The 20607-nt window shown below is 36.7% G+C and overlaps 1 protein-coding gene across 3 annotated transcripts in view; it reads right to left on the minus strand.

Moving 5' to 3' along the window:
* The window catches only part of ROCK1 (Rho associated coiled-coil containing protein kinase 1), an 86987-nt gene that overhangs the window by 51943 nt on the left and 14437 nt on the right, over window positions 1-20607 (minus strand). For 2 of the 3 annotated variants that reach the window (XM_072034780.1, XM_038175484.2), the window contains exons 3-6: window positions 6582-6663; window positions 2527-2627; window positions 1604-1741; window positions 95-270 (exon numbers count right to left, since the gene is read on the minus strand). In XM_072034780.1, the coding sequence (XP_071890881.1) occupies window positions 95-270; window positions 1604-1741; window positions 2527-2627; window positions 6582-6663 (497 nt within the window). The remainder of the gene's footprint in view (window positions 1-94; window positions 271-1603; window positions 1742-2526; window positions 2628-6581; window positions 6664-20607) is intronic. The other variant, XM_038175486.2, reaches the window with a different exon arrangement.

A 20607-nucleotide genomic window follows, 5' to 3' on the forward strand; every position in this document is an offset into this window, starting at 1 on the left:
TATCAGCAATTTTAAAACAGCCTTAACCAATTAAGTCATTCCAACAGCCCTGGGATTAAAACAACACTGTAACAATACTTTTTTTCTTTTTCACCTGTGTATAAAACCCATTGAGTGAATTGCATCTAATGCAAGAACAACTTCAGCAGTATAAAATCTTGCCCATTTCTCAGGAACGTCGTAGTTGCTCATTAAATTCACAAGGTCCCCACCAGGCATGTACTCCATGACCATGTAAAGGTAACGGTCGTCTTGGAATGCATAAAATAACTGTAAAAAGAACATAAACAAAAGAAAGAACAAGTCACTGAGTGCTACAGTTGTCTAATCTTTTGCTTGTTGAAAGTCCACAATTTTGGTGCAAATTGATTTACAAAGTAAAAGAATTGCTACAACTACTGCAGCAGCTTTGCGTCACCCAGTAGACCTCCTAAAAAGGAATTAATCTCAAGTCAGTTTCTGCCAGATCTTCCATCTCTTTATATTACTACAGAAGCAGCAAAGCTCTGGTTACAGATTTTGGTATTTATTGCACCAAATTGTAATCATTTCAAAGAAAGCTCATTGCATAAGAGGACGAGATGCTTCCTTACTCCCTGGGACACCAATTGACAAATATGTAAACATGGAACTATTGTATTTCAAACATCTGCCTGATTCTATTTGTGTTACCACAAAATATTTATTATTCTACGGTCAATGTATTCATTGTTTAGAAAGTGAACCTATACTTTAAACAATTGAGAAAAGTATTTCCCTTACAGCAGTAAATGCTCTGTTCAATGTGACTTTCGCAAGTAGGTTTAAGCATGGTAACTTAAACCTTTCTGAAAATCATAAAACATAATTTTGCACAATCACTCCCAGACAGATAGCAACATATAAACATATTTGACTTAGGTAACTCTTGAATGATTTTTAGGTAATACTTGAATGACTTTAATTCTAACTTAACAGAAGTATTTACATGTTTAAGGGTAAGAACAGTTTAAATGAACAAGTTAAATGTGCACACAAATGTATGATGAAAGCTTCAGGCATTGTCCATATAAACTTCAAAGGCAGAGATGCCTCCCAAAAAATTGTCAGTGATAAAATTGAAATGAGGAAAACATAACCAGAGTTTACGTAATATATAAATTTATAATTTATACATTTATAAATAAATATATAATTTGTAAATATATAATTTAAAAATAAACATATAATATATATAATATATATGATTTGCAGTCATACATACACACAAATTGGAATATACAGAAGCTACATCTTAAGCACAGATTTCTGATATGTTGGCTACTTCCAGAAGTACTATAAAGCAGACTCACCAGTTTTAACTTATATCTGGCAAACCGTTTTAATAACAAACAAAATAGCTTATCCTGTATTTAAGACAAAGTACGGTTTTGAAGGAAGCACAGTATCAGCTGTTTGTTGCAAACAGCAATTCCTACTGTTAGTAATGTATTGCCCTGACAGATCCAGATCAATGTAACCAAAATGGGAGTTAGAAAAACTAAGACACGTGAATATAAGTCATGCAGTATTGTAATGGAACTATTCTACCAGGACAATATTTTTAAAAGGAATCTCACTGTACCTGAACAACCCAGGGACTGTTAGCAAAAGCCATAATATCCCTTTCTTCCCAGAAGAAAGCAGAATCTGATCTTTTTATCATCTCAAATTTGCTTAGAAGTTTCATGGCATACACTCTTCTTGATGACTTATGCCTTACCTATGAAGACGATCACGACATAAAACAACACGTTAGTTTCCCACCTTAATATATGAAGAACATCACTAAACTTCTTTTTCCTGCTTCACTATTTAATAGGTTTCAAAAGATTCTTCACATTTATAAAGAATTATATATTGCGGGTCTACAAAATAATTATATTGCATTTTCTGACAATATATGCATTATTCTTAAAATACTTGCTAGAACTATCCAGAGTCCGTAGGCATAATAGTCACTTCATGACTTGTAGGTGCATATCTCAAAAAGCACAAATAATGGCACCTATTAAATGCACAAGCATTTTTCAGAGATCATTAGCATACACAAATACTTGCTGCCTATTTCTAGTTTCTCCCACCAATTCTCAGTTTAATAAAGCAGCATGAACAAGTCCATTAATCGTAAACATCATACACATCTCCTCTCATCTTGTGAAAGATGTCCACAAGACTACTATATTCCTTGAACTAGCAGAAATTCTTCTAGTCTTGAAGAATTGTTCAAGTGTACATACACAGTGGCAAAGGCTAATTTTGTTGATTACGATTGATATAGATTCCACTTTACCAGGAGAAGCATGCCTTACAAAGAAAAATAAATGTGGATTGACAGTACTGAAATGCAAGCTTCTCAGAAACATTTCCACGGGATAAAAAGAAATAAAATTTCATTGAGCTTAAGGCTATAAAACCGTAAGACTTCATCTTCTGAACACTGTATTCAGAAATAGACACAAACAAATATGACAGGCACAGATCCAAACGTACAGAAACACAACTTACCAACTGAACCTCCCCAAATGCCCCTCTACCAATCACCTTCACCACTTCATAATCTTCAGCTTTCATGCGCAAATCTCTCATTTTATTTACTGTGTCTTTATCTGTATGAAAGAAAAATCACATTTCATATATAATCAATTTAATTAAACCCATTCATCTCATTTTTATTTATAATAATTATTGCAAGATATATTCCTCTTTAAGGGGACTTCATTTTTAACCTACCTCCCTACTGGAAACCACGCTGCAGACTGCATGACCTCTTTCTCATTACCACAGTAATCAAAACTTGATATAAAAATAATGCAGTAATTACTGTACAATCAAGCTACTGGAGATCTTAATTTGGGAAATTTCTTTTAAAATAGTTATCTGGAAAAAAAAGAGCTAAGCAAAAACTTCATACCCAGCATGATCTTGCTAGCAAGCAAATCTGTTTAAACAGATTATTTCTGGATAACTGTGTAATACATCTGAGAAAATATCATAAAGTATACATGAGAGATACTTGAAGAAGCTATTTTTTTTAAATAAGCTTTCCGTATTCTGCAATTTTATTATTCCTATTGCTCAAAAAAGTAGATTTTAATTTAAAACATGCAGTGGGAATCACTGTAATTATTTATATAAACCTGTCATTCTATAAACTACAATAATTTACAAACTCCCAGTGGGCAGATATTCTAATTCCAAATTTGGTCAAAGATTAAAACAGTCTATTTTAATCCATGTGGGTCAACACTGGCATGAGATTACATGGAAAAGCTTCACATTTCAGTATTTCTAAAAAGAAGGAGCAGCTACTAAAACGGACACACTCCTAATAAAATACATTATACAACAGTATTCTATTTTCAAAAATAATATGCTTTTCTAAAACTTTAGAAAAAAGTACAGACAGGGGAAGAGAAAGAAGGAAAAATGTCATTTTTGGAGTTTGTGTTTTAAAAACAGATTTGGCAGACAACAGAAGACTACCCTTAGGTTTCAATATACAGAGGTCATTATCTAAAACAAATGCAACATACATACAATTAAGATCCGTTATGATTTTATAATGTTAAAGAACTAAATATAGTTTTGATTGAATAAATAATCTCTTGAATTACTAATGTGAAGCCATCCCTTTACAATGCAGCATGCCTACAGTATTTCAATAAATGATGTTAAATCTGTAAATCCTGACAAATTATTTCACATAAGGATCAAAATATTCAGTAATTTGAAAAAAAAAAATTTTTTTTAATTGCCCTATTTGCCCATTGCAAGGTGAAAAGCTGACCTATAGCAGAGGATGGGTAGGACTGCACAGAACTGATATGCAGCAATTCTCATGACAGCTTTCCAATTATTCTCAACTTACTGCCTAATAATCTCCTACCAGCAAGTCTACCAATTCTGAATGAAAAATCTTTACAAAACACAAGCTAGGCACAATATAAATGCATTAGTGTTTTCAATGACAAACCTCAACTATGGCCAAAACAGAATAAAGGAAAATCCACTAAGAGCACTTTAAGCTAAATATTTTTAAGTAGCGTAAATCAGCCTTGTGAGCAGTTGCAAAATTGCAGTTTACTGTTTGAGAGATGTACTAATGCCCAGTGTCTTCAGACAACACATTATACTAACAACAGTGTTGGAAATTTTATCTTAATATTCAAAGATCTGTCAAAGAAGGTTTATCAGGCTGCAACATATTTGAATAGGCAGCTCCAGATGTCCTGCTAACAGGGGAGGGCACAACCAGCTTACGCTTTATGAGCAGGTGGGGTGGCTCCCATGGCAAAAACCAGCAACTCCAACTTGGCCTGACGTTTGATGATAAAGCTTATACATTGTCCAGAAATAAACCAAGTGCCCATCTTGAATAGTCAATCTCTTTATTCTTTAAATCATTTATGGTAGAAAATTAATGAGGTCCCGTGTCTGTGCAAATAACCCTCACAACCTTAGGCAACAGAGGCAGATTTTGAAGACAAAACCTCCACAAACATACAACATAAACCCAGATAAATATAGGAGGGGATAAGGACAGGCTCATAGGACAATCATCAGTCTGTAAAATAAAGTAAGCAAATTCTGATTTGCACTGTGAAAATTCATTTTAAAGTTCTAGAAAAATAGTGCAAACTGTTTGGCCAGCTAATACTGCAAAAAGATTTTTAAATGATTTTCTACTGAAACTGAAGTTAACATGAAAATGTTCCTGTACATCTTAGGGTATGTACATAAAGCCTTTTTTTTTTTTTTTTTTTTACTGTTATTTAAATCAGCAGTTTGAGACAAACTAAATTTCACAGTCACTACTAAGGTCACTACTTATACCCACACTTTGTTTTTATATTCCAGTAAAGACAGCAAGATTACAGTTCTAAAAGCAGTCTGAAGTGAAATAATGAGGTCTGTTCTCCACCTTCACACTGCTTCAGGTTACATTTTTACACAGGGTATAATTTCCACCTACAATATACTCATTATTAGACTGTAAATAAGAGTTTCCCTTTCCTTCACTCATCCCCAGATGCAAAAGTGAAAAGCTTCTGAAAACTGATGACTTCACTATACATAAGAACTGCATTTAAAATATCTGCTGAAATAAGTATTTCCTTTGCCTAATCCAACTTCTCCTTTCTCCAGTTTCACCACACCTTCTCTGCAAATAACTAAGTATACAAAATGTGCATGTAACAATGTGTACAGTTTCAAACATAGCTTGAACTGTGAAAAGTTAAACATTTGACCTTAGGTATTCCAGCAACTAGCTTACATGCAAGCAAGCCATAAACCAGATCTACTGGACTCGTAAATTACTAGAAATAGGGAATAAAGGAAAATAAAATCCACAAATTCACTATCGTGGCTTACACATGGACTGAGTAAACTATGTAAATATGCCTTGGAAAGAGAAACAAAAATTTCAATGAAGCAAAGAGAAAAATTAGATTATTTTAATAAAATTACTTCATATTTGCCACATTTATTACTTTTAATTACAATGTTTAAGCTTGTAAAAATCTAATAAAAGTTAATTTAATTTCAAGAATTGCCATTCAATCCACAGGCAAGTCTGGAACCAGCAAACGAATCTGCCATTATTTCCAGAAATTGACAGTAGTCTGTAAAAAAAACTTTAAAGCGTTTTTCTTTGCTTCATTTTTGTTTTATGAATATGAAAGTTATGGAAATATGGTTTCTATTATAAGAATCAACTTTATTCATTACAAATATCCTTACAGACGAGAATCTGCAGGAAAACTTGTAGTGGAAAAATACGGAGTAAAATGATAAAAATAACATGATTTACTTCCTAATTTTAAAATTAGTTATGTCTGAAGAGTAAAACTAACAGTATGCGATTTTTGAAATTCTTTCACAAAAAAAAAACAGGAATCAGAACTAATAAGAAAGTGAAATAGCACAGTGGTTATTGTCCAGTTGCAAAAATCAGATAACAGAAGACCTGCTGACACTATGGTTTACCACTTTAAGTATTCTTTTTGCTGTCTACACAATAAAACCCAAAAGATGGTTTTGCACCTGTTGATTTTTTTTTTTCAGATCATGAAAAATACCATGGTGACTTAACATAACTTTATGTATGTTTAAAAAGGGGGAAAAAAGAATAATTCTACAGACACATCAGTGGCATGCACAAGTAAATATAAGCAGCTATGCAGTATTCTCATGCGATAATGAAAACAGAACTTTTATACTAAAAATGCCACAAAACACACATTCCAATCTGTCAGTGAACATTTCAAAATGACTTCTTGACACTGCAGATATGTTACAGCATTTTACTGTTAACCAAACTGCTGTGCCACTGAAAGCAACCCCATTTATATTAACTTGGGCACTCAGCTGCTGGGGAGCGGATTTCTATAAGTAACTGTGAGTACTGACTGGGAAATAAATACAACTCCTAAAGCAATTTACATCCAAAAACTTAATGCACGCAAACTCTCTAACAGCCTTTCAAAAAGCGAGAACCTCTTTTATTTTAGTTGGTATTTATAGTCTGTTAGTTAGAAACCAAAACATTAAATACTTACACCTGTTTAAGAAGTTATCAATGTTCTTGTTTTTTCTTAAGGCAGGAAAATCCAAGTCATATACCAAAGCATCTAATCCATCCTAGAAGAGGGGAGGAAGAAGGCAAAGTTAAGTGTTTGGAAAAACAATTAATAATTAATAATTAAAAACAATTAGAAAGAAAGTAAGTTTCTACCAGTCAATGAGAAGATAAAAATGGTTGTCCCCATCAATTTTCCAAACAAATGAAATCATTCATATTTAAAGATTCAATTAGGAGTTACATATCTCTAAAGGACAGATGAAGCAGCTATCACTCTTCTTCCACTGAGCTCTTCAAAACTTAATCTTCATCTCTCTCAAAACAAATATACTTCTGTGAATTATAATTAACCTTAGAAGCCCCACATTTACATGTGAAGCAGTATTTTTTCCAAATAGGAAAACCACAAATAGCAGTTCTAATGAAGGTCATCAATGTTAAGAAGTCTCTACATATCACACAAGAGGCACCTGAATGTTAGGTGGCAACCGGCAAAAAGGACAATTATGTTAATTCCAGGAGTCAATTCCCTTCCCCCCCCCCCCCGGCTTTTTTTTTTTTTTAATAATAGCAATTACGATAACAGAGTTATAAACCAAAAACTTAATGCTGCATACACATGTGAATTCACTGATTTTTCACTGAATACAACCCTATGACCAAAAAAAAAAAAACAACCAAACAACAAACATGTCCATGCTATCTATTACTGACCCACTGGGAGTGAGGTATTAGACCAGACATCCTTGATCTGATCAGGTCAGATCTGAGTAGATCTAGGTTTGACTGTTTTATAAAACACAGTTTTATTAAATCATGTAACACGGGCTTGAAAGCTGATCAGTCCTAACTACTACTTCACTTGAGAGACTATGCCTGAAGTAAAATCAAGCTAGAATTTGAAACCAAGAGCAAAGAATTAAGAGTACAACAATAATCACAACTGCTTTAAAGGCTCGATGTTATTCTATTTGTTAATTTCATTAAAATATTCCTCTGTTAAGTCAGCTCTCCATACAGTGCCTTAGCTTGAACCCTTAGAAATGTCACAAGGAAAATGACAAAGAGAAGCATCGCAATATTTTCACAGCACTTCAAGTCTGCTTCTGCATCCTGAGCGTATTAAAGGATCATCATTTTGAACTTACACCGATGACAAAAAAGGAAAGCAAACGACAACGGAAAAAACATAATGGACTAACTACTTAATGCGTCCGCAATATAAACAAGAGTAAGAGGCCAACAACAACTTGGACTCAAGACAGATGTGGAAATAAAGCTATGCTGGGTAAACGCAACTTAGCAAGAAATCCTTTTAACCTACTAAAGGATGCCTTTTCCAAAGATACACAGTAAACATCCAGAAAATCCACTAAAGCATCTCCCTTCTTTGGTAACTTCAACGGAGGAACCACGGCTGCAGGACAAAGGCCACCACGCTGAGAGGAGCATGGGACATCCACAAGGCCGCTGGGCCACCTCCTGCCACTTTGGAGCACAAACAAGTGCTGGGGATGGACTGCCCCAATCGGGGGGCATTTTGCCTGTAAACCTGCAGATCTGGGGCCTCGATCCATTTGCCTGGGGTCACAGCTGACACAAAACTCTTCCACACAGCAAGCAGAAGCAAAACAATTCTCACAATCCTGATGTGCTCTGGGGCAGTACAGCTGCTTGCTTCGCTTCAAGGTTTGTTCCAGAAGCTGACATCTAGTCTTGTTTTTTTCCCCTTCAGGAAAGGGAAAATTTAAAAAACAGAATGCAACAAGCTAGGGCTAATGGGAATATTTACACATCTTTAACATCAATATTAATTTCTATCATAACTTCTCTAAATGTTAAGTCTACAAAGAAAAAAAAAAATAAGTGCAGCCAGTGCCACAGTTTCATTGTCAGGCTTGTTGCTGTTGTGTCTTTTAAAAAAGCCCTACAATAAAGATGCACACAAATTCACTTGTAACAGGCAAAAGCAACTTTTCAGTACCGTTTAATTTAGAATTAACCATGGAAATATTCCCCTTTGTGTCTTAGATGTGAACTTTTTCAAGTAAAACACTTAAAAATAAACTTTGAAATACAAATTCCAACTATTTAATGATCTCACACGCATTTCAAATCACACTTCAAAAATCACACAAACACCATCTCAGGCAGCAGCAGGCCAGGAATTTCTTACTCAAAACAGTCTCTTCAATAGCAAGCTTCCCTTTGCTACAATACCCAGAGAAGAAACTGTTCTGGTTCAAATCTTTCTTAAAAAATAAAGGGGGTGGAGGGAGAGCTACAATATTTAGATTTGTAAATCCTTAACTCTCAAACTTCGCTCCCAAACTTGAACTGAAGGAATTCATCTGCTCCTGAAAGGAGGCACAACCATTACTGTTGATGGCTGCAGAGAGAACTCATCTCTCAGCTTTCTTGTTTCCATCTCGTTCAATCTTTCAGCATGCCATCTGACTTCTTTCCTGATACCGACAGGAAGGGCTAGCTTTCCCTCAAGACCTACAGTAGCTATATCCTCCTACCTTTTAAAGTAAAAAGAACTTACAGGACAGTATACCGAGACATCATAACTGGTAGCCATACATCCAATAATTTAACAAGCTTTATTTAAATCATTAACATATTTTTATGACATTGAAAACACGCAAATGGGAAAAAAAAATCTGTTTTAATATGTACCTTCTTGAAATACAGCACACCAGCTTTTCTTAGAAACACGTCCTGTAGCTTAGAGGTATTTTCAGCTTACTTTAAGCCCTACTTTATTCAGTCATTACAAAGCAATTTTCCTATTTAGCTTTGAGGTTTACAGACGGACATTTTCTTTTTATGTTAATAGTTAGACTAGAATACATTAGCTTAAAAAAGCAAACACATGATTTCCACTTCCATCCTCTCTGGTAACACTATTTCAGAGGTGATTAAATAAGGGGAAAATGCTTCCTTCCTAACATCCTTCGCTCAGTTTCATGGCCTAATATACAATCTGTTCTTCATCACATTTGTTTAAGGAAACTATCAATAGCTTCATAATTTAAAATGCCTCTTTTTATCCTGAAATTAAAAAAATGAATAAATAATAAAGCACACTAGAAAGCCAATACGATGCGCAGAGAGCTCTTCCATACCAAACCAACATTTCCACATATCCTCATTGGTTTTGTTCATCACTACGCTACAGTTTCAAAAGGACAGACACACAGAGTGAAATGAAAGGTCAGCATGGACTCAAGTACTGTCTCCAAAGATGAGGATTAGTACGTCTAGGAAGAAGTATATGAAAAAGTCCCGCATGTGGCAATACGTGTGATGTATTTGAGAGGACGAAATTGCAGTGCTGTACTTAGCAGCTCCCATGAGAACTTTTTTCAGCCCTTTTTTCAGCCCTTTTTTCTAATCATTTTCTGTACCTGCTTAAGTGTCTTGCATTTACATTGTATCTATGTATCTACAGGATATGTGAAAGCATACCTCATTCTGAGCTTGCCATGCTTCAGTCACCAAAGTAACTATAACTTTGTCTAGATGCTTCATGACACCATTTTACACACCTCCATCACTTTTCCCTTGGCCTTATCTTTTCTATTTATGCTTATATAAGAGGTATTCCAATTCTCACCTTCACCCAATGCCTTGTTTTGTCTTCAATTTCCACTTTATGCTTTTTGTAAGTTATTACCTGAGCTATTTGGGTAATTTTGATGATCCCTCTACGCTAAAGTGACTCTTTCACAAAACTGGGTACTATAAATCAGAGCTAGTTCAACACTCAACAACACATCCACACAAATACCAGTTTCTCTCCCGTATTGAGAATCACCTATTACTTTTAATCACCCAGGCACCAACAAATGTTATTTTTTTCTTTGATCATTGATTTTCTCATCTCGATGTTCACCACTTCAGGTCACTTATTTCCCCCTTGTTTTTTCTACAGAGAAAGAACAACAAATATGCTATATGTTTAGCAACTATCCTAGTGTTGTAAGAACAGTTTTAAGCAGTAATGTAGATAAACAGTAAGGTTACACACACACACACAAACACTACGTGCCCTAACGAGACACCGACAGATCAAAAAAGGTGGATAAATATCAACCAGTCTCAACAACCTTACTATTTGTAAGAATTTATATAAAACCGTTTCCTAGAACACCAGAAGGACTCCACTGTGGGAGCTCCAGTAAGCTTCTTCATGAAGAGATGGGCATAAAGATTTCTGCTGTAGCCTTTTCCTTAATTTTCCTTTCTGTTTTTCTATACATATGGAATACAATAACATGGAAGTTACCAGTAACATAATTACACAATTTATTAGCAGTAAATTCCACAGACTGTTATGCTAACCTCTTTTCACGAGATTGCTTTAATATTTGTGGGTTTTCTTCAATTCCTTAAGCAGTTCCATGTCAACTGGCATTTTCCCCACATGTTCGTCTGCACCTATCCCCAGAGTTTTCATGCATCAAGCTGTCAGTCCTACCATGACTGCATTGGACCGCCTCACTCTGTAAGTACGTTCCTAATGGCAAAACTCATTACAATATATATAATATCAGTTTTATTCAGATGTAAGAAATTAGCACTAACGCAATTTTATAGTGAAATATAGCGTTAGGATGTTTCAAAATATACTCTACCAAGCAACTCCAATGTGACAAAATTTATTATCTCAGGATCTGTCAGTGATATAAAGTCAAGCACATATGACCTACATGATCAGGATACAGTTACAGGCTCTACTTTGTTTTTATTTTTCTTACTTAATAAGCATTTCATTATGACATACCATCATCTAGTGGAAGCATATGATGAAGAAAAATGTACTAAATCCATCTGAAACTCTGCTAGGGAGACAACTGTTTATTTTACTATTTATCTATCATTCAAAGAACCGAGAAACACTCAATGGGTGTTATCAGCATACAAAAGTTGCATTCCTTGGACTGCCTGGCAGCTTTCCAAGCTTCAAGTCTTTGCTACTTTTCCTTTTTTGGCGAGAGCACAGTAAGTCTTAAGGGCTACAACTCTAAGCATCCCTGGTTTAGTTCCCTGTATTGTAACTATTTTCCTGTTTATTTCTATAGTACTAAAGCTTCCTCCCCTGCTTTAAATCAACAAACCTGACTGAACTTCATTTTCAAGCGTTCATCGCACTCGTCACAATGCCCCATCACAGATGCATGGTCTCTGTGGTAAATTATCAACAGAAGTAGCCTATTTCAGTAGTATAAGACGTTTTTATATTCTACTTTCCAACTCGCATGGGAATTAGTACCTCAACTGCATAAAAAAAATAAAAAATGGAAATGTCTTTGAATTGAATGATCTTTGAATTGTCTGAGGGACCTGGAAAAATTGGCTGGAAAAATTGGCAAAGAAGAATCGCGTGGACTTCACCATATGTAAATAGCAAGCCCTGCAGCTGGGGAGGAAGAGGTCCTGGCACCAGCACACGCTGGGTGCTGACCAGCTGCACAGCGGGTCTGCCAACAAGGACCTCAGGGGACCAGGGGACAATATAGTGGCCACAAGCCAGCTGTGTGCCCTCACAGCGCCCTGGGCTGCATGACGCAGGGCAATGCCAGCAGGACAAGAGAGGCAAGACTTCTCTCCTCAGACTGCTGGAGTGCTGGGCCCAGCACTGGGACACCAGTATAAGAGAGCAAATCCAGCCAAAGGCCGTGAAGATGATTCAGGGACTGTTACAGCAGGCTGAGGGAGCCTGAGAAGAGAAGGCTCACAGATCTTGTCCACGTGTATGAAACAGAAGGGAATGCAGAAGAGGACATCCTCTTCTCAGTGTTTTCTACCAACAGATCAAGAGACAACAGGCACAAGTTAAAAAATAAGATTCCCTTTGAATACAATAAAACTCTAAAAAGATGTGAGTGGTCAAATACTGGAACAGAATGCCCAGAGAGGATGTAGGCTCTTCCCTCCATGGAAATATTCCCAATCTATCTGAACATGGCCCTTGGTAGTCTGCTCTAGCTGAACATGTTTGAGCAAATGCATTGAACTAGGTGATCACAGAGTGGTTTGGGTTGGAAGGGACCTTAAAGATCACCCAGTTCCAGCCCCCTGCCATGGGCAGGGACACCTCCCACCAGCCCAGGTTGCCCAAAGCCCCATCCAGCCTGGCCTTGAACACCTCCAGGGATGGGGCAGCCACAGCTTCTCTGGGCAGCCTGTGCCAGGGCCTCACCACCCTCTGAGTGAAGAATTTCTTCCTAATGACCAATCTAATCTGCCCTCTTTCAGTGTTAAGCCATTACTCTTTCTCCTATCATTACAGCCCCTTACAAAGAGTCCCTCCACAGCTTTCCTGTAGGTCCCCTATAGGTACTGGAAGGCTGTTTTAAGGCCTCCCCGGAGCTTTCTCTTCTCCAAGCTGAACATCCCCAGCTCCCCATCCTTTCTTCATAGGAGAGGTGCTCAGAGGGATGATCCCTCTGATCATCCTGGTGGCCCTTCTCTAGACTCATTCTATTATGTCCATGATACAATCAAGAGGTCCCTTCCAACCTAGTGATTCCATTTCTGCAACACCAAAATTTCCTTCCTTCTTTCTCAAGGCTACATCTATGCTTTTGGTTTGCATGAAGGTAATTTCTGGAATTAATCATCTTAAAAATATCCTTAACTCCCTACCATGCAAGTGATAAGTAGGCAGACATTACAAAGCTTAGCTCATCCTGCTTGATGTTTCTTCAGCTCTCATCAGAAAAAACTTCGGGCTCTATTTGATACTGTTTTGGAAAACACCCTACTTCACTGATAAGAAAAAACACACAACTTCCTTCTCATGTCCAATGTTATTCCCTCTCCCACCCTTTTTTTTTCTTTTCTTTTTTTTTTTTTTAGTGAGCAAGCGTACGTCTACTTGAGAACAAGTTCTGAATAGAGCCATACAACCCACTAATTTCAGACAAGAACAGCTTGAACCAACTTTCCGGCCGGCAGGACTACATTTCTCTATCCCTAGTCAAGTACGCCAGAGATTGTATAGTTGTAAGTTAACCACGTTCATTTATTTTGCTGCCCGGAGAACACAAAACTGTAATATAGTGCTTCATCTTCAAAGCAGACAAGTGAATGTACACAGAATTAAAACACTTCACTGAAGAATTTTCATTACGTTGTTAGAGCAGGCAGAGTATACAAACTGACAGGAGCCTGAGTACGAGGCACTTGATACATCGCACTCTGCTGCTGCCAGCTACAGTACCGCAGAGCTCGTTACTGCTTCGTGTCTTGCAATACTCAGAGAGAGCTTTCACACACTGAAGTTAAGGACAGCCTACACATAAAGAAAAGTTAAACTCAGTGAAGAGCTAAGACTTAAAATCTCAGTAAAGACTTAATCTCAGTAATATGATTTTGAAACCTCAAATCCAAGGGATTGAAAGCAGTAAGGGTTATTTTCATTTCAGCCTTTTAAAGTTTTTCCACATGCATTGCAATCCATATCGCACCTCTGTGTGGTTATATACGAGTCCACGTACTTACATTCTGCTCAAGTGTCAGCTATTCTAATATTTTTGCTGACAAGTTTCCATGGTATACACTTACTGCATGAGTCTGTACGCTCAGAAATGTATGAAAAATATATTAGATAAATATATATAGAATATAGTATGGAATACATATGTATTATATACATGTAGATATGTTGAAAATAATATATTATATAAATATATAATATTTATATATAATTATATATATTTTATATATTTATATATATAATTTATATAAATATATATATATTTATATATAATTATATATAAATATATCAAAATACACACTTGCTAACATCAGAGCCCACAGACATCTCGGTCTCGTTAACACCCTTATTATGGCTGAAGAAAACCACAGGTACGAGTCTACAGAGAGGTCAGCATAGCTGTAATGCTCTTTCAAAGGCACGTAGCATTTAGGGCTCTAGCTGTTTTAACTGAAAGCAAGTGGCAGTTTCTCCGGTCAGAGCCCCTCATCCATTGACTAGATGCAGATCTTGGATCCGTAGTTCTGTTCTCAGTAGCACCAGTTCAGACCACTCACTATTTGATGCCTACAATTACAGAACATGTATATTATCTCAAGATACATTTCAGACATAAGGTCGTTGCCCCCTCCAGCTAAAACCTATAACCTATTACAACACTCATTTCACTGCACTAGGAAACTGTACTGTGGTTAACAGTCTTTATAACCAAGCTTAAATTTAGTACATTGGTATTTTACAGTTTGAATTGAGCATTATATGTAATTCCATTTAACATTACATCTTTAAGAAGAGCTCTAAGATGAGAAAGCAACATCTGTAGTGAAAATGAATATATGCGCCAAAAATCATCCATAAATTTCAGTAAAATTTATGCAGAAATAGGTACAATAGATGTTTGGAAGCAGTCCAGGGAAAGGAGCAACAGAAGTGAAATGTGATTGCTCTTAAGTCAAGTTAGGTTATTTCATTTTGCAATGAGACATCCCTTGACCAAAAAATGTTCTTTCTGCTTTTAAAAAAAAATCATAACTGGTAAAGTTTGCAGTTTCCTCAATGGAAATGTGACTAGTTTTTCTCCAAAGCAACCATCCCTCATCAACCATGTGGACCTGTTGTTGTCTGACCCGGATTATACTTGCTGCAAATAAAACTGCATCAACTAAAAAGATGTATAAAAAGATAAAAAGGCAAATTCCATCTTCAGCCTTGACAGCTATCTCTGAAGATTAAACCTGTTCAACAAATATGCTTCTGAAAATACTCTGTAACATGCTGTAGCTAAGAAAAAAAAAACCTCTATTACTAAAAATAGCATCTAGACCACAAAAATCTAACAAAAAAGAACAGTGACTAGAGATAGGGGCCAGACAATTCTGACTCAGTACTTTTTTTTTTTTTAAGCAGAGGGCAACCAATTAATGAAATAACTTTCCAAATAAGATATTATGATTTTTTGAGAAATCTGGAAACACTAAGCAAAATCTCTATTACCCTTCGACCAAAAGGGACATTCTTCCCTAAAACTCCAGAGTACGTCAAAACAGCCTTTCAATTAGAGATGAGATGTAGCCATGACAGAATTGCAAAGAAAGAAGGGAACCAAAAAATTACACAAAAAACATTTTGTAGAAACTGAACTAGTAATTTGTTAAACTATATTGCTTCCTTAGTTGTTACCAGCAACCCATAGCTTGAAAAAAAAAGTGGAAAGCTGTACACAACTCCAGAAGAATATCAACTTGGAGAAGCTTCTCCAGTTGTGCAATCTCCCGTCAGAGAGCTCTAGCTCGCTTTCTGCAGTAAACATTCCACCACAAGCAATCACACGTCAAACAGATATTCGAAATATGCAACTAAACAAGAATTTAGCACTACTTAAGAATTCATGCATCAATATGCAGTTTTATAATGCAAACACTCGCACAGCCCATAGGCTTCTTTTTCGCATATCAATTAACAGAAAAACTCCAGTTTCAGGAAAATGAAAGATTTATGCGTACAGAAGAACAACGCTCTCTATTCATTATTTTTCTATGATGAACATAGTCACAAGAATGATTTTAAAGGTTTTTTTTCTCAAAAAAGGTAATAAAAATTCCATGAGAATCAGTTTAGATAGCAACAAGTTATTTCTACTGCCAAGTAGTAAGTGTCTTCAAAATTGACAGGATTTTGTTACTAACAGCAACAAAACAGCAAGTTTTTCACATTTTTTCAGGGATTTGCACCACTAACAGTGAACAAAGCTCTTCTGATAACAAATAGCTTCTTGATTCAAGAATCCAATACATTAAATTTATAAAACAGACATACAACTTCTTACCCATTGCCACTAAGCAATTAAAAACAAAGACTCACTTTTTGAAAATCCACATGAAGAAAAAGTGGCATCACGGACAGACAGCACCACTAGTAGCTACTTGGAAATATACTGGATGCTTAAGTGTATTTCCAGGTCATTAACAGTAACAGCTTTCAAGTGTAGAGGCCTCTGCATTCACCAGCAAACCCCAAAATCCCAGTATTTTTTTTTTTTTTTTTTAAAAGTAGGATCTCACCATTATTTAAGACCAATTTCTTCTAAAAGCTTTTTACCCTGTCTGACACCATAGCACAATCAGCACTAAGATCCTGAGTGCTTTGGACTGCAAATAATAAAGAAGTGCAACTCCAACATTAAAAAGCTACATGAAAACATGGTTCTGTATTCAAGTACTGCAATTACAGAACAGAACCAAGGCTGTCCACCAAAGCTTAGGGTGGCTTTTGCAATTTTGAGTTTCCCACGTGATAATCAGGAGGAGTTTTATTACACGTAACGTAGCAGGATTACAAGTCAGTTTACCTGAGATTTTCAAGTACAGTTTTTCATGACTATCAGAATAGGGGAACTATTAGGAACTCACTGGTAGTACCCAACACTTTCTTCTAAATTAGAAACTAAGTCCCTGAGATGACATATTAGGCTTGCAAGTTTGTTGTTTGTACTTATTGTACAAATAACTTTTTCTACATTTTTTTTCAAGCCTTGAGACTCATGCTTAAGGAAGCTAAAGCCAATGGCGTCATATACCAAGGCATGTCCCAAAATTTCCAGTACAGTCGTTCAAGCATGAGACGCATTTCCAATAGAGCTGCTCAACCATGAGACAGACAGCAAAACATTGTAAAACAGCGGTATCCAACTTGTGCTACACTGGATATTTACCCCTAGTACTGCTATCGTAGGGACAAAATGCTAAGAAACAGATGGAAAAGTTATTCCAACATGTTTCTCCAGCTGCACTGATATTAAAGAGTATGGTACATCAACTCCTCCCCAGTATCGTTCTCCCCACAGAGAGCACTTCAAAACCTGGGAAAAGCACTCCCCCCCCCACCCCCCCCACGAAGACGCACTAGATGGATCCATATCCTCCAAAGCATGATTTCCTTTCAGATTTAGAAAAGGGTAGAAAACAAATCTTAGCCCAAGCGGAAAGAGAGCCAGGGCTGCCTGGAGCACTGCCACTACCATGGAATCCTGTCAAAGTCTCTCCTGCCTGTCCTTACAAGGGAGCACGGCTGAGCTTGGGCTGATTATGTTAATCTCTACAGGAGATGAAGGCAAGCAATACTTCTGTCGCACCATATAAGCCAGTCATGAAATAAATCAGAGCACATGAACATTTCTGTTACATTTTCTGTTCCTCCATCCCAGACTGCTTTGAGTATGTGTCATTTACTTTCTCGTTAAGCGCAGAGCAAAAGTGACGAAGGCACGTTTTCTAAATAACGAAACACAAGCTAATGAAAGGCTACATTTGACTCGTGTCAAACTACTTAATAATTACTTTCCTAGAAAAGAAAGCATCTTACGAAAGCGTTTTCCCAGCACCCAATCTATAAAGGCAATGAAAAGCATACTATTCTCTTGGCAATCTATGTGAAAGGGCGCATTGTAGGTAACTACTGTGTAAAAGCAGTTCAAAAGCCATGTCCAGTGATGTCTGCCACTGCCAATCCATATGAACTCTGTGCACTCTCGGAAAACACCTGGCAAAGCAGGTTCCCAAATTCTAAACTAGAAAGTATCAAGTGAGATCCCAGAACATAGTTAACAAGGAGTAGCATCACCTCAACAAGTCAGATTTACACTTTCCTTCAGGCTTCCTGCACTTCACCTGCCAGAAGTCCCTGCTGGACCACAAAGGCATTTCTGAAGGATTACACAGAATATATACATGTACACAGTTGATCATTTTGGAAACAGCTGCTTGTCACCAGCCACAGCCATTTTATCATTGAACATACTTACCTTGCCTCAGAATCCATTGACTTTAGAGGAAATTAAGAAACAAGTCTTTTGTGGTGCTCAACCAAAATGTACTGGCCTGGAAATTAACTCTGTCATTTGAAGTTCACTAGATTCTGAATTACTGGTACACGACTTGGTTTAGAAGAGCAAAAAAGCCACTCAGCTTTAGGAGAGGCCTAGCAGCAGGAAATGTGTGTGGATGCATTCTGTATAAACGCAGAGACACATCCCATGCAGCTAACCCTGAAAGGCAACCAAAAAAAACCCTGACCTATCGCTTTCATCTTGATTCACTTTTTTTTAATTGTTTGCTCAGCATGAGAAATAAGAAGGACCTAAAACTGAGGAAGTGAGAATAAGCCAGTCCTTTGCAATTGAAAAAGTTCAAGTAGTTCATGATGCAGAGCTCTAGGCTTCAAATAATTTACAAAGAAGACAAGCAATGCTACGTTTCATCTGACAGTGCCATGTAAAAGAACCAAGATACCACATACCAATAGGACTTGCAGCAAATAAAATCAACAGATTCTCTTTTTTGAGTCAGTGTGGATCAGCTTTTAAGATCATATCACACTCAAATGTCTAGAGCTTCCTTCCAATTTGGATTTAACATACACAAGCATGTGAACTGATCATTTTTTAATGATTTTTTCGTCTCTGCCTATCAAACTACAACAGTATAAACCCAAACTCTTACTGAGAATCTTACCTCATTGAAAAACATCCTACTCCAGTTACAGCCAGAAAGATCATTCTTAGTCCAGTTTATAAAATTTGGCTTTTAAGCGAATCTTAAATGAGAATGCAAGTTGAAAAGATGATTATTTCACCAAAATACAACAACATTTGCACATGTTGCTGTAAGGAAATAAGAGAAGACCAGGAGATTAACATCAAGATTCAAACCAAACCCATCCACAAATAGGTATGTTTTTCTGAAAACCTAAAGAAAAGTTCATGGCTGTCAGAAGACAAGAGGAAGAAAGTTTAGAAAAAGAGCTGAGTGGAATAGTTTCAAATTCTCACATGCTGTTTCTGCATAAATGTTAATCTTAACAGCTGAAGACAACCTTCTGAAGATCCCACAATCTGACTAACTCTGGTTCCAGGCATCATTCAATATTGTGAGCATGTCAAAAATACGATTTTCATTGCCGAAATGCCAAAGACACAAACAAGAACAGCAAAGCCAGAAGATATTGTAGCTTGCATTTTCTATTCCATCCTCAGAATAAATGTCTATAGGAAAAAATCTTTCTATAGGAAGGAAAATGAACACCTGTGAGCATCTTAAAAGATAAACAAGGCTTACATCTTCAGTTCTGTGAAGAAGCGACTACCAGCACATTGTGGTCTGACCTGGTCAAAATGCAAAGCTGATGGCAAAAGGCTGACTAAGAGATACCCTGATTTAACCTCTCTTCCCTGCCACACACCACAGTAACATGCTTGAAACTGCCTATCTAGCATAGCAAGAGTAGGAGCAGTTGCTTTCTTCAAAAGAGAACGGAGGACACCAACACCCTTCATAACTGCAACTGAGACAAGACCTAAAGCACTAGCTGGAATTTGAATTGCTCTTGCCAATGAGTTTTCCTGATTCCTTCTTCTTTTATCTAGTATCTCTTCCTGCTAATCATGATACTACCCCCTGAGAAATAAACATATAGAAAAGGAAGGTAAACTTTAAAAAGCATCTATCTAAATACTGCAGCCACTGTGTGAAGCACGAGGGCAGTCATGGTGCTAAGCACTGACTTACAAAAGAGACTCAAGAAGCCGTTGCAGCAAGACTGTCTTGGCCTTCCTCTTGATGGGTACCTACCTGGGGATTGCAGCTATAAAGCTGTAGCATCTTTGGGATTGTAAAAAAGAAACTCTAAAATCAATCTCTAGCACCTATAATGCTTATTACTGCATAAAAATCTGTTGAGAAAAATTATATTTGAAGTTAGAGTCTGGGCTCCCCCCCATGCTGTTCCCCTCCCAACCCCCCCCCAGTTCTTAGGGCTCTATCAGAAAGACACCAGGTAGTAATACAGATGAGAGGATTATACCCTATTTACTGAAAACTTTGCTCTATGCCAATTCTTAATTTGGAGAGTTACACACTAATTAAGCAACTTCTCACCTATGGTCATCCATCAGATGGAAGAAAGCCAAAAATGAATCAAAACTCAGCAAGTGCATAAG

Source organism: Anas platyrhynchos, chromosome 2 (genome assembly GCF_047663525.1).
Source record: "Anas platyrhynchos isolate ZD024472 breed Pekin duck chromosome 2, IASCAAS_PekinDuck_T2T, whole genome shotgun sequence".
In the NCBI taxonomy this organism is placed as follows: Eukaryota; Metazoa; Chordata; class Aves; order Anseriformes; family Anatidae; genus Anas; species Anas platyrhynchos.